This window comes from Columba livia, chromosome 3 (assembly GCF_036013475.1).
Source record: "Columba livia isolate bColLiv1 breed racing homer chromosome 3, bColLiv1.pat.W.v2, whole genome shotgun sequence".
In the NCBI taxonomy this organism is placed as follows: Eukaryota; Metazoa; Chordata; class Aves; order Columbiformes; family Columbidae; genus Columba; species Columba livia.
The window spans coordinates 77,891,202-77,904,653 of record NC_088604.1 but is presented as its reverse complement, the minus strand read 5'-3'; the positions used below and the strand labels follow the sequence as shown (position 1 = coordinate 77,904,653).

The following is a 13,452-nucleotide window of genomic DNA, read 5'->3' as shown; positions in this document are numbered from 1 at the left end:
AGAGGCCTGGCGCGGCCAGGCGGCGTTGTCCAGGGTCTTGAAAGCGGGGGCGAGGGGCCGTGCGGGGCAGGGGCCGTGGCGCCACGCTGCACTGGCACCGCTCGGCCTCGGCGCTGCGCTGCGCTAGGGCTCGGCTGGGCACGGCAGCGGCTGGGGGGCCCCATCCGAGCAAGGGACCGGGGCGGCAGCCCGCGCTCACCAGCTCGTTGCCGGGGCCCTGTGCCCTGCCCTCTCTCCGTCCATCCACCCCACCTGTTGCTGCCTTCCGTTCACAAACTCGCAGCCCGGCCCCAGGCGCCCCGCTAAGCCCCGCGATCCCCTCTCGGGACGTCGCCGCGATGGGTAAGGGGTGGGGGGGGAGGGGGAAAGGAGGCGGTGGGCACGCCGAGGGGCGGGGCCTGGTTTTTTGGTTGCGCGACAGCGAGAGTGGCCAATGCGGAGTTGGCGTTCCCCCGGGGCCGAGCCGGCGAAGCCAATGGAAGGCGGGGCCGGCAGGAGGGGCGGGGCCGGCAGGAGGGGTGGGGCTTGAGCAGAGGGGGTGTGTGGAGGCGCTGCTCCCGCCCCTCCCTCCGCCTCTCCGCCCTGTCCGGCGGTGGAGCCGCACTCGAGACCCAGCGCCCGGCAGAGCGGGCGACAGCGGGACGAGAGGAGCGGAGAGGGCTCTGGCGCCCCGCGGGAGAAGCGGGCGCCGCTGGCGGGGAGCGACGGGGGAACGGAACGGAGCGGAAGGGAACGGAGCGGAACCTAGCCTGTGTGCGTGGAGGGGCCATGGGGGTCCCGCGGCGGGAGCAGCCGGAGCGCGGGCAGCAGCAGCGGCAGTACCAGGTAAGGAGCGGCGCTTGCCGTGTCCGTGCCCCGGGGTGGCGGGCGGGGTGCCCGGGGGATCGCGGGCGGACGAGCACTTTCCTTCCCGGGAAGAGCTCGGGAGCAGTTTGGGGAGTGGGGTGGTGGGGAGAGACCGTTCTCTCCCCTCCTCAGGTGCCGTTGGGAGTTCCCTTGGTCCCATAGTGGTGAAAGTCTCGGCTTCTCCGGGCTCCTCGGGAGGGCTGCGGGCTGCGGCGGGGAAATGGCGAGGAGCCGCGGGCCCCCCCTTCTCCACCGGCACCCCGTCATCGTCCCCGCCGCCGCACCGTCCCCGCCACGCCGGAGAGGGGTGGCTCGCTGCCGCGCGTCGCCTGTGTCAATAGCGTTGTGTTCCGCTACAGAAACAAAACCCCGGTGTCCGTGGGGCTAGGAGGTTTAAATGGAGTGTCCGTGGGGCGGGGGGGGTGTAAATGGAGTGTCCGTGGGCCGCGGGGTGGGGGGGTGTAGGTGGGGTGGCCGGTAACCTTTGGGGCGGTTCTGCCACCGGCTGCAAGAGCTCTGCGCCCGATCACACAGTTTCCGTGTCCGAAGCCCGCTTAAAGAATGCTGGTAATTGCGAGTAAGTTTGCTTGGATAGGTCGTCTCTGGGGTAGAGCTGGATTTCAGAGCGGAGATGGTGCGGTGGGGGCCGCCAGGCTTTTGGGGTAACAGAGGGGAAGATTCTTTAGCCCATGTATTTTCTTTAAGTGACTTTAATGCTATTTATTTACTTCTCGTAGACGAGGCGCCAGATTTATCTGTTTGCACTCTTTGTTTTCTTGTAACACTCTGCCGTATAGCAGCGTTTAATGGTCCGTTCTCCAAACTTAGGATCTGATTCGTTAAATGACGGTCAGTTGAGATCAACTTCGCTTTAGGTTTTATTCTTCTGGGTCTGTACCTCTTCTGTGGTGCTCCGCAGCGTTTTGCCGAGGGGGTGTATGTCCGTGTGAATGTGGAAGTAGCATTACGCAGTCCTGACAAAGACGACTCTGAAGTTGACAAATTTCAGAGGTGGCTATTAACGTTCACCAAGTAGGTCAGTAAACTAGCTTAGGACTTGCTGCTGGGTTATTTTAACAAGTTAGTAGTCTGAATATTTGCTTTCAGCCTGTCTTTTTTAGAGGAAACGAGTTTTAGTTTTTATGATGCAGAGGACATGCAAAGTTAAAGAGAATTGCACATGTAAATTTTCCCGAGCTCTTTTGTGCGCAGTTTTCACTTCTAGAAGTTAACACTAGATGGCTTTCTTATATCAAATATCCAACAGAGAAGGAAAGCATGTAATCTGTCTTTGCAGCCTACTATTTCTGTATTTGTCTGGGGTTTTTTTCCCTTCGCATGAATAGTAAACTGCCTTCTCGATCAGTTCTGCACTGATTAGACCAGAGCAGAATTTGAAGTTTGCTTACTAGCTGACATAATTGTTTTGATCAGCTCGTCTCAATGCTTATAGACGTTATTGTATATGTGTACTACCAATAGCTGTAGGAAGTTTGTTTAGTTGGAAGATAGCTTTGCAAAATATTTAGGTTGCTTTAAAGGAAGGCAGCTACATAAGGTGGGATGTTTGAAAATGGGAAAAAATGCACAATAATTCAATCTCTCAGTTACTACTTAGTTTGCTGGGCCTATTTTAAAAAGGACTGTAGTGCATTAATATTGTTTGTTCAGCTATTTTTTTTTTCATGGATCCTGTACCCTAACTATCTTAGACTGGAACATTTTGGAGTTCAGAAACGTGGTGCATCACAGCCTGCTGGATATAGGAATACCTAGGCCTGATGCCTTATTAAATCTATTTCTTGTGTTTTTCTGAAATGGTGCCTGTTGTCAGTGGAATGTGTTACTTGCCACCCATTTGCTTCTTTGGCAGTAGCTTTGAAATACTTCAATCTTAAATTTGATCTTAGAAATATCTTTTTATTAATAATGCAAAAATGTTTAAATCTTTAAGAGCTAGAATACATTGTGGATATTTAGACATCACTTAGGCTCCACAACAGTTGATTTATCATTTATGTGCCCTTCATATAAACTAGACTTCAAGGAGGTTTCTAAATGTATTGTCTTGGTTTTGCATGCCCAGTGGGTTACCTTACCAGGTTGTGCAGCACTTAGATGTAACAAGGAGGAATACTTACTTATAAGGATGCTAGACTGTTTCACCGGTCATATTGGATCGATTAAAGATCATGTCATTCACATATGCCAAGGGCATAATGTGCAACCTAGAACTTGAAACAAACCCTCAATTCTTTGTAGCTGGCATTTGCTTAATGTGCAAATCAGAGTATTTTTAAAGGTTTCTGTTCTGTGTTCCTGAAAGAAAGATTATGTGTTGGTTTTTTTTTTCTAGACATTTACTGACTTACCATTACTCAAGCGCATTGTGAAATACTTGCAAAAGAAGGGAGTTAAATGAGGAACTAAGCAAAGCAGTGGTCAGACAGGCAAAACCATCCCTTTCTTTTGCTGTTTGACCTTTACAAGTGAACCAAGGCAGTTCGTTTTTTCACTTTCGGCTTCATGTTGAGCATAGTAGTTGGGCATTGTACCTAAGCTTTTTATGTGCAGATCAGCTGTTCAAACTGCAGGAGAAAGTAAATATTTTCCCCTTGCCTTGGATTAAGATTTTATTTAGGTGGTTGGATGTTAAAATATTTTCAATAGGTTTGTGCCTTTTACTGATGACTGATCTGGTTTGGTGATATTGAGTGAGAAATGCTAGATTATTATGAAAATATAAGATAAATTACAGATTGTGGAAAGAGGGTGGGGCGTTGGGTTATCTAGTTTCTCACGTTAGTCATCCAAGATTACCAACAGTAGCTGTATTGACAGCTTGAAATGAAATCATGGTTTGACGAATGCTCTTTTTTCTTTCCATGCAATTTTTGCTTTGCAATTTAAAATGCTTTGCAATTCTAAAACATTTAGGCAAGCTGGCTTATGAATAAGTGAAATCAAAGGAGATGGCTTTTATTTTATGCATTGCAATATTGTACTCAGTAGAATTTTTTTTTGCTATGTTAGGTAACATAATTTATATCCAATTCTTTTGAACATTACATCTTGCAAAGTTAAGACAAAATTCAGTTTATCTATTTTTAAGGGAACTTCCTTCTTCTTATGCATCTGAAGAGTTCAGGACGTTTAGGGTATGGCTGTTCCTCACAGTCTTCTTCTACCCTGTTTTTTCTACCTGAATTATTTTGAGGAAACACTGTGAGGACTGTCTACCAAATCCACAAATCCAGTAAGAAGTCAAGAGGACTATTATGATGCATATCTCTGACTACAGAATTTGTACTTGGTAGTTTGAAAACTCTTTTTTTTAATTTTTAAAAATACTAGTTTTTTTACATAGATTGCATTAAGAATAATGTTAATTCCTTATGACATTCTGTGATGGTGCCATATGACTGGTTAGATTTTTAAGAATTGCCAGGGCTTCACAAGAATAGGTGTCTTATTTTTTTTAGTCTATTGTGAAAGGGCAAACCTAATGTTAAACATCTGATTTATCCTGACAGAAGTAAATGAAAGAGTCCTAGGCTTCCTTTGTAGTAAAGCACTGACCCCAGATTTAAAGCCATTTTCAGGCATAATTGAATGAACTGAAGATTGAGAAGGATTATTATAATTGGTGATACTCTTCTTGTTTTTAGCTAGAGACAGCGCAGCAGTAGGCAGGAATGTCATTGTGATTATTTTGCACCATAGTTCTTCCTAGAAGATATGTAGGCTCTTGTTTGGATCATGAAAGTGTAATTACATCAGCAGTTAGCTACTCATGATTTACAAGTGGATTCTTCTGGTTTTCTGGAATTTCTTAAATAGTGATCAGTTCATACATAATTAAAGGTTTTGTTTAAAAAATGTCTTGAATCCTTATGGAGATAATAATTGGAACATGTAATAAATGTAAGCAGCTGCTGTCACATCTTTTTGGATCTGCAAGCAACAGCTTTATTTGATCTGATGCTTGTAAAACATTTAAAGAAAAGTGAATGTTTGAAACGGAGAAGGCATTTGTTTTAGTTGCTGTTAACAGGGGATTCTTTGTTCCTTAGTAAATAACCTGTACTTTTTTTATTTTTTAAAGCTGAAAGATGTATTCTAGAAAGATACCACAGCTGTTTGGGCAGTAAGGGAATCTAGAAGGAGAAAAAGTAGTAAATAGATAGTCCCGTAGTAGCTGGGCTGTGACAGTAGCTGAAGTTGTCATGTTTCCCTTCCCCCTCAGCAGCTCAAATGAAATTCTGAGCACAGGACTTGGAGTTTTGCCATTGATTTTGAATCTTTTCTTACATAATGTCTTCATTTGTTGTCCTGGATCTTGCAAAGTGGCATCCAGCTCTGCAGATATTTGCATACTCCTGCTCTATTATTTGCCATTCCTTCCTTCCTTCCCCTCTCCCTTCACTGCTCACATTCTCTCTGGCACAGTGGCTGGGGATTGTGATAATGCCTGCCTGCTACCTCCTCTTTTAGGTAGGCTTTTGAATTGTAGGTATTTCACCATATGACCTCTAAGACTTAAGTTATATGAAAATGATTTAATGGGATTTGTGTTAGAGGACACATAATAGAGATTCCAAGCTCTTACACAACTCAACAGTTTGCCCTTCTGTTTCCCTTTTGGTTCACCAACCTTTATTTTAAACCTGATACAATCTGTGTTGGTATTACAGGACTATTTTACGGATTACATAAACAAGACATTATAGTACTTAATATTTATAAGGAAAGGTACTCTGAGAACACTAGAAGTACTGTGGCAGCTTAATTCAATTGGAATAAATTTGGGTTTTTTGTTTGTTTGTGCGTTTGTTTTTGGTTTTTGTTTTTAAAAATGTATGTGCTCTTGAACATCTTTGTAATTTTCTTCTGATTTTTTTTTTCCTGACCCTTGTTTCTTCCATAAATATATGAGAGGAAAAGGAGATTCTGGGTCACACTGTATTTCATGTGGGATTTCTACATTCACTTCAGTCCAATTTCATGAATTGTGAAGTTATGTGAGAATGAAATAGCAGTTAAGGTGACTAAGGACTGAATAAAGCTTTCTATAGGTGTTATAAATGCACATGCTGTTAAAATACTTTTGCTGGCTTTTTTTTTTCCCTTTCGCATGGGGGAGTAAAAAGCAATCTTACAATTAATGCATAGTTAGCAAAACTGTCACTGCAAAAGCATTTCTGTCTCCTATATTTTACGGTGAAGGCATTTGTGAAAGATATGAAATTTAAGTGTGTTATTTTGTTTTTCCTCCTTTTTTTTTTTTTTTCACCTGAGGGTTAAAAGTTAATTAATCTCACTTCTTCTGTGGTTGTTTTCACTTGTGGCTTTCTGTTCAAAACTAAATATTTCCTACTTCTAGGTACCAAAAGCACATTCAAGGAAAAGAACACTCAAGTATTTTTTAGCCTCTCAGCACTGAAGAATACCTGACATGTTTTAGCATGAAATCTCATTCCTGTATTAATGTGACACAAAGCATGTGTGTGTGGGAAGTGTGGCTGTGTATATGCATACATTCTCATGCATAATGTGCATATCATATATGGTGTGTAGGCAAGCATATGTATTTTGCTGTGCTGGTCTTGTTTATTGCAGTGGCCAGCTGCTCGTGAAGAATCAGGAGCAGTTCACGGTGGTCAGGTTATCCTTGCTGTTCTGCTGTAGTAAAGTGAGCCTTGGTTTTGCTTTGTAGGGTTGTCAGGACAACAGCTTATTATTATTGTTCCTGGTAGTTTTTCTCTATAGCAATGGAGGGAGCAGTTTCAAAGAGAGCAGCTGCCGTGCCACGTTGGGCTGCAGGATTGCCAGCTGTGATTTGGGTTCAGCAGGATGCTCTGGGTTTGTAATGTAAAAATTCTAATTGATGATGAATGCAAACCCAGTGTGAGAATAATTTTGTTCATTGGACTAATGCAAAACAACCCATTGTATTTGCAAACCCATGGCCTATTTTCTCAGCAGTATTGTTATTACTCCTCTGTTCTCTTCAGTCCGGGGCTCACAGAACAATGTTTTGTGCTTGACAGTATGGAATCTATGATATGAGTTGAGACAAGATGGGAATTAGTTGAGGCTATATTATGTCAGTGTGTTCCAGTCTGACACTGGAGCTAACAAGTGAAACCACTGGGGATTTCTGTTAGGTTTAGTTTGTGTCTTCAACAAAAACATTGTATGAAGTTGATGTTCAGTGATAAGCCATGCAATAATGTTTTAGTGTTGGCATTTTGAAAACCTCCTATTCTTGTTACATGGTAAATGAGAAAAGAATGACCGTTATTACATATAGCAAGATAAATGACTAAAAAGGAAAGGAGCTTTTCTGCCTGCGGTCATTATATGCAAAAGATTGAATAATTTCAGCTGACATAGCTTTTAGATGGTTGACCTGTTCAGGGGTGGGAAACTTGTTGGGACATTCATCAGGGAGAATTATATGAAGAAAACTTTCAAATAACTTTGAGGATTTTAAAAAAAAATATATATATGCTAATGCATGGGACTTGTTTTGACACTTCCATAATATACTTTATATTGCTAACATAAAGATATCCTTTAGTTTGATTTTTCAAATTCTTTGACCTGGGTTGAGCTGTAGTAGTCAATAAGTGATGTCCAGGTAGTTAAAATCCTTTATCAAAACAGTAACCTATTTCAGATTCTCTTTCAAGACAGCTGAAACAGCAGTTCATTCATAATGTGGCAGAGATACATAGACATCTGCATTCAGTTGTGAAAGTTGACAGACAGAATTAGGAGCTATTGGGATAAACCTGTCAGTGCTCAAAATGTCTTCTCCTTTACCTGGCTGCCAGTTTTTTGAGATCGGGCAAGTACTCAGAGGTGGGAGGTGGTTGTCTTGCCCCCTCAGATTCTCTGCTACTTGTTGCCCTCTCACTGACCAACTCTCATAGTGTATTTGTACATTGCTTTGAATTGAACAGCCTTGTTTGTGTAGGAAACCATTTCAAATGATTATTTTTAAAGCTGGTGAGACAAGGTGGGGTGAATACAGGGGTCATTATAATCCATAATGATGTGAGAAGAGGTTTGCTTATTTCCACTTCTCTTCCCATGTAGAATTTGACCAGTTTGCTACAGGAAGGAAACAGGATAGATGAGATGATCTGAGTTTGTCAAGAACTGTACAGCTTACACTGCTACACTGAAAAAACCCCAGGCTATCAAATAGAAATTGAGCTCCAACATTGTTTTCTACATGAGATGAGGTTTCCAGTGTTAGAGCAGAAGGTTTTTCAGGATTTTGAGCTTCTGTTGGTCTCTTACTCTGGACCCCTGAAAATCGTTATTTTTGGCGGTGATTTCTGAGTGAAAGGCAAGTAGTACTTCATTAGGCCGTGAGATTCTCAGATTTGATAATTTTGCTCATGTCAGTATTTCTCTCACACTTGGGATGCTTTGTGCTTTTTTTTTTTTCCTGTGGTTGTGTAACTTTTAAAATGAAGTTTCTGTGAGCATAATTAAAGTTTCTATGAGCATAATTACCCTTGAAACTTTATCTTCTGACTCAGCAAAATTTCAGATAAACAACAGGCTCAAAAAATCTCGAGGCAGAAGGAAATGTTACGCTGTGTGATTGCATAAGGCTTATTTCCTTAGAAAATAACTCTTAAAAATAGCTGACCGTTCTTTCCATTATACTGATCTACAGCAAGTGGATACTGCATTTGGTAAATTGTTTTGGTTTTACTTTGAATTTTACTGCTGCATTTTTTAAGTACTGTTAAATATAGAAGATTATATTAATACCATAAATGTATCGAGTGTACCTTTGTGCCTGGTAATGTGCATACAGACTGTCTTTGTATTCACAAATAGTTAATTGAACATCTGCCTTGCTTTGTGCCTATGAAAATATTGTGGCCAAGTGTTAAAATAGAATATTTACATATATGTGTAGTAATAGTCATTTTTACTGGGAAAAGAGATACTTAATGGTAATGTTTTTCTCTTTCTTATGTAGACTGTACCCCCCAGTGTCAATGTTCCTGTTCACTCATTTTACAACATCCAGTATGCTTGTAGGTCAGAAGTTTTTAAAGTTGCAAGTTAGAGATTCTCATGAACCACTTTTTTCCACACCAGCTGTCTCAGCCACATCTCTCAGTACAATTATATGAATTCTTTGTGGCAGCTACAGAAATCACCGTGGGGAAAAGTAATAATAAGAGACATCTCAAATATGTTGGATAGTCCTCTCTGTGACTTAACAACAGGTTACAAGGTTGAAAAAACAAATCAGACAAATAATTCTTCAGGGACTCTGAGCAAGTGCTGTCCAGACTCCCAGTCACCTGTAGGTCACTGGGTGAAAACTTGATAAACATTAAATCCCCTAAGCAGAGGTCAACATAGCTGTTGCAGCTGTATGTGAAATACTAGTCAATTGAAGTGATAAATAAGTTTAACTTTTGTTTATGTAACTCTTTGTATTGCTTTGTTTGTGATAGCGTGACGTCTTTTCCCTTTCATTGTTCATGTATAAGGGGGATAATGATTTTGGGTTTCCCGGCTTGGGTGGTGACATTATTTTTGATTTTCATGTAATATAGTTACAGATTCTGAAACTTAAAACCTTTCTGGTTTATGCATAAACGTATTTTTCTTTAGTCTTATGTTTTCTTCCCCAATATGAAGAAATGTAGTTCTTTTTTATTCTTTTCTTTGCATAAGCAGTAATTAGTATGGTCTTGTGTGGAGTTCTTGAGTATCTTTAATATGCTCATTGATAGTTCTGGGACCTTTCTGTATACTGCTGAAACTGTAAATGCCATCAGATTAGATTTAATATTGCTTATGACAGTTTGCCCATTACCTACCTTGAGTTTATCCAGGCTTTTAGCATGGTTTTCACAGCATCTGTATAACCGAGTTGCAACGTTCTGGTTTGGATGGGAGAACTGGCTGGATCATCAGGCTCAAAATGTTGGTTGAGATTTTTTTTTACAAGACTAAGAAATAGAGTATTATGTACTTGTCAACTGGTTTAAACAAATAAGGCACAAGTATTCCAAAATAAATTATTGGCAATTAAGTATTTTATAAGTACAGTACTTAATAGAAGAACGAGCACTTAAAGAAAGTAGCATCCTTTCAGGTTTGACTTCAGATGTACTATGCTCACCTTGTCACTGACTGCTAAAGCGTGATTAGCAATACTAGAATTTGAATGTGTGAACTTGTATTGAGTGATTCAGTTGGATCTCTTCCAAAAGACTGTTCTACTGTTAAAGGTCAGGGCATTTGAGTTTGAAGATGGCTCTCAACCAGTCAAACCTATATTTGTATTTAGTTCTTTTGCTCTGACTACTAATTTTAGTACTGTGAAACTTTTTATTAAAAGGAGCTCATCAGAAAGTTGGGGACGGACTTTTTAGCAGGGCCTGTTGTGACGGGACAAGGGTGATGGTTTCAAACTAAAAGAGTGGAGATTCAGGTTAGACATGAGGAAGAAATTTTTTTCACAAGGAGGGTGGTGAAACACTGCCCCAGGTTGCCCAGGGAGGTGGTGGATGCTCCATCCCTGGAGACATTCAAGGCCAGGCTGGACGGGGCTCTGAGCAACCTGATCTAGTTGAAGCTGTCCCTGCTTATTGCAGGGGGTTGGATTAGATGACCTTTGAAGGTCCCTTCCAACCCAAACTATTCCATGATTCTATGATCTACACTAGAGTTATCCATGTGGCTGGGGAAAAAAAAAAAAGCAAACTGTTATGATTTGTCCAATTATTTAGAAATCTAAGTGATTCAGCTCTGAAAACAGCTGCTGTTTCCACCTTTTTATGTTCAGTCTGAACCTCTTAGCTTCATTAACTGTAAACAAGAGGCAGCAGAACCTCAGAAGGCTGAGATGATTCCTGTTCTTGCTCATCCAACTTCACAGTAATTATACTTTTAAGTATTTCTATGTTTATGAAAGCATGAACCAGACCTTCAGATCCTTGTTTTTGTTTTTATAATCCATTTTATGAAGTGTTTAAAAATTCAGGGCTTTGTATGACATTCAGCTTCAGCATGAAAGAGGTTATAAATGCATGCTGGGTTAAGCATAACAAACAGGAAAGGGAATGGAAAGAATTTCCTTTAGGGTAAGATTCCTTAAAGTTTAAATAACCCTGATAGATAGTGCTTGTCAGTTGGCAGAGAAGGTTATGACAGCTTCTCAAGATCTTTTTTGTTAAAGGTGAGAGGACCTGGAGAAGCTCGGTCTGACATTCTTTTGAGTCATATTTTCAACAAAATGAGTTAAAACTTTGGAGATCCGTCACTTTAATAAAATCAAAATTGTTGAATTAAGGCTGATGATGGGTACAGGCGGATTGGAAGCCATAGCCTGAAACCTCCTTTGCCCTGAACTGAACTACTGGTATCCTTTCCAATCCAGTTGCTATAGAAAACAACTGAATCTTTCATGTCTTTCATAAGTCAGTTGCACTCAGTTTTGGTTTACTGATGGGCTGCTGTTATTTTGTTTTTATTTTGTTTTCTCTCATCTCGTACTGGAAGGCTGGTCCAGGGACTCGCTTTACTGAGGACTAGAACTTTCTGCTGCCTTTGATCTGAAGCACATGCTGAGGTTGCAGCCCATTTGTTTGATTTTTACCAGTATAATGTTCAACCTAAATACTTTTTCTTTCTTCCTGATACTTATAGACAACTTGCTCTGTCAGACCTCGTTTTTCTGAGGTTAATCTGGGCCAACTTTTAGCCAGTCTTTAAACAAGACAAACATTAGCTTCCTTTTGCACAGTACAGTGGATAGGGAACAGAAGACCCTTCTCTACACTTGTCCTGTTTGTGTGTTTTTGTTATGGCTAGTAAGAATTTAAGCAGCATTCTCCACAGGTTTGTCTGTGGCAAATAAAATGGTATTAACACTTTGTCCTTATTGGAAATACTGTGTAGTTGTGTCTTTGTGTTGAGTACAATGTCATGGTTATTCTCTTTCTGGTGTTTTCTGCTGATGAGCTACCAGACCGATCACAATTTTACACTGTAGTTCTTGAGGGAGTGACTCCAAACATAAAATAACAACAGAATGAAATTGTTCCTCAAAGCTTAATTTGTTTTTTCTTGGTTATATTTTTACCTTCCTCTGCAGTGGCAGTGCTTCTCAACTTTGTGTGGTATTCAGATTTCATAAGAAACTTCCACTTTGTGTCAAGGTCATTATTGAAAATCTGAGGCAAGACTGATTACAAGGTTGATCTTAGGCTTCATCTAAGAAACCTAGCATGTGTTTCACCTGAACATTTGAATGGTTTGCCTAGAATTTTCATAGCCGTGAAATGTGAGCATCCTTCCTCTGAACTGTACTTTTTCATTCAGTCCAACAAACCTCTGGATTTTATCAAGGCTGGCACACTTGCAAATGGAATATATAGGACAAAACAGACCTTCTTGGAACTTGTGTCAAACCAAGTTCTGCAGCTGGCCAGCACACAAATGAGGTAGAGTTGTTGCTTTTTATAAGTGTGTCTTCTAAAACTTTCAGAACAAAATCATTCCAAACAAGTCAATAAAACTCTGTGGACATCCAGAAAAAATGGTAAATTATGATGAAATATTATATTACAGAGAGCAAGGAGTTTTGTTTTTTTTTTCTAAAGCTTTTGACTTGGATTCTTAAGTCAGTTACTTGTGATTTCCATTCATTAGTAGGTTTAAAAAGTCTGTTCATTGACATTTTATTTTCAGAGAAGGACTAAGCTTTTAAAATTAATCTCCTGATCTTCCACTTACAAATATTTTGTTTACCCAATGGAGCAGTTTCAGAGAATGTCAATTATGTTCCTTTGCAATGAAACTGGCCCGAATAAAATGCTGACCTCAGCATAAACTGTATTTCTAATTCCGAATACTGTGTGACTGAGTAATTGAGAAATAGAAGTTAAAAACAACATGGATGAAGGTGACATGCTTTGCAAAAATTTTGAATGAATATGTGACAAGAAAGCAAATAGCAAAAGGAAAGTAAGTTTTTGGAGGAAACATTTCTAAGTATTCAGGAAATTTTTGGTTTGTTTTTTTTCTTGTTATGACTTGAATAGAATTATTAAAAGTATTGTCTTCATTTTGACCAGCTCACTAAAATTGAGTAAACTGAGATGTGGCTACTCAATGGTAAGGGTACTTAAACAAAACAATCTCCATTAAACCTCCCACACTACTAAGGAAATGTGATTGAGAACTGTTGTACTGGAGGTTTAAAAATATTATATCAGCAGCACCTAGTTAGTTCTTTGGGTTTTTTTTGTGTTATGTTTGCCTTTTTGTTTAAGGTTCATCTTGAGGTGGGAAAAACATGCATTCCTTGAGCTGTTCCCTCATCTATCTTGCCTTTTCCCCTTATGAAGTCAGTATGTGTGTCATTTAAATTATTAATGGAAAGAACACAGATTGTTGTCTTGTAATGGTTACTTTTTTCACTGTTTCTTTTTTTACACTTTTTGCTTGCTGTAGTAGTTTGACTCACAGATCTGATCACATACCAGTGTTTTGGTTACATACACCAAAATAAACACACAGCATTATATATTTTGCTCTTTACTGTCTTCAGGG

General features: G+C 40.4%; 1 protein-coding gene across 9 annotated transcripts in view; it reads left to right on the top strand.

The window, feature by feature from the left end:
- Positions 1-337: 337 nt before the first annotated feature.
- SIPA1L2 (signal induced proliferation associated 1 like 2) overlaps positions 338-13,452 on the top strand; it is a 137,094-nt gene continuing 123,979 nt past the window's right edge. For 7 of the 9 annotated variants that reach the window (XM_065057766.1, XM_065057765.1, XM_065057764.1 and 4 more), the window contains exon 1: positions 569-825. Coding sequence is in view for 1 of the 9 variants with exons in the window: in XM_065057767.1 (XP_064913839.1) it covers positions 339-825 (487 nt within the window). In the remaining 8 variants the exon portion in view is untranslated. Of the gene's footprint in view, positions 826-13,452 lie in introns of all 9 variants that reach the window. The other 2 variants (XM_065057767.1, XM_065057760.1) reach the window with 2 other exon arrangements.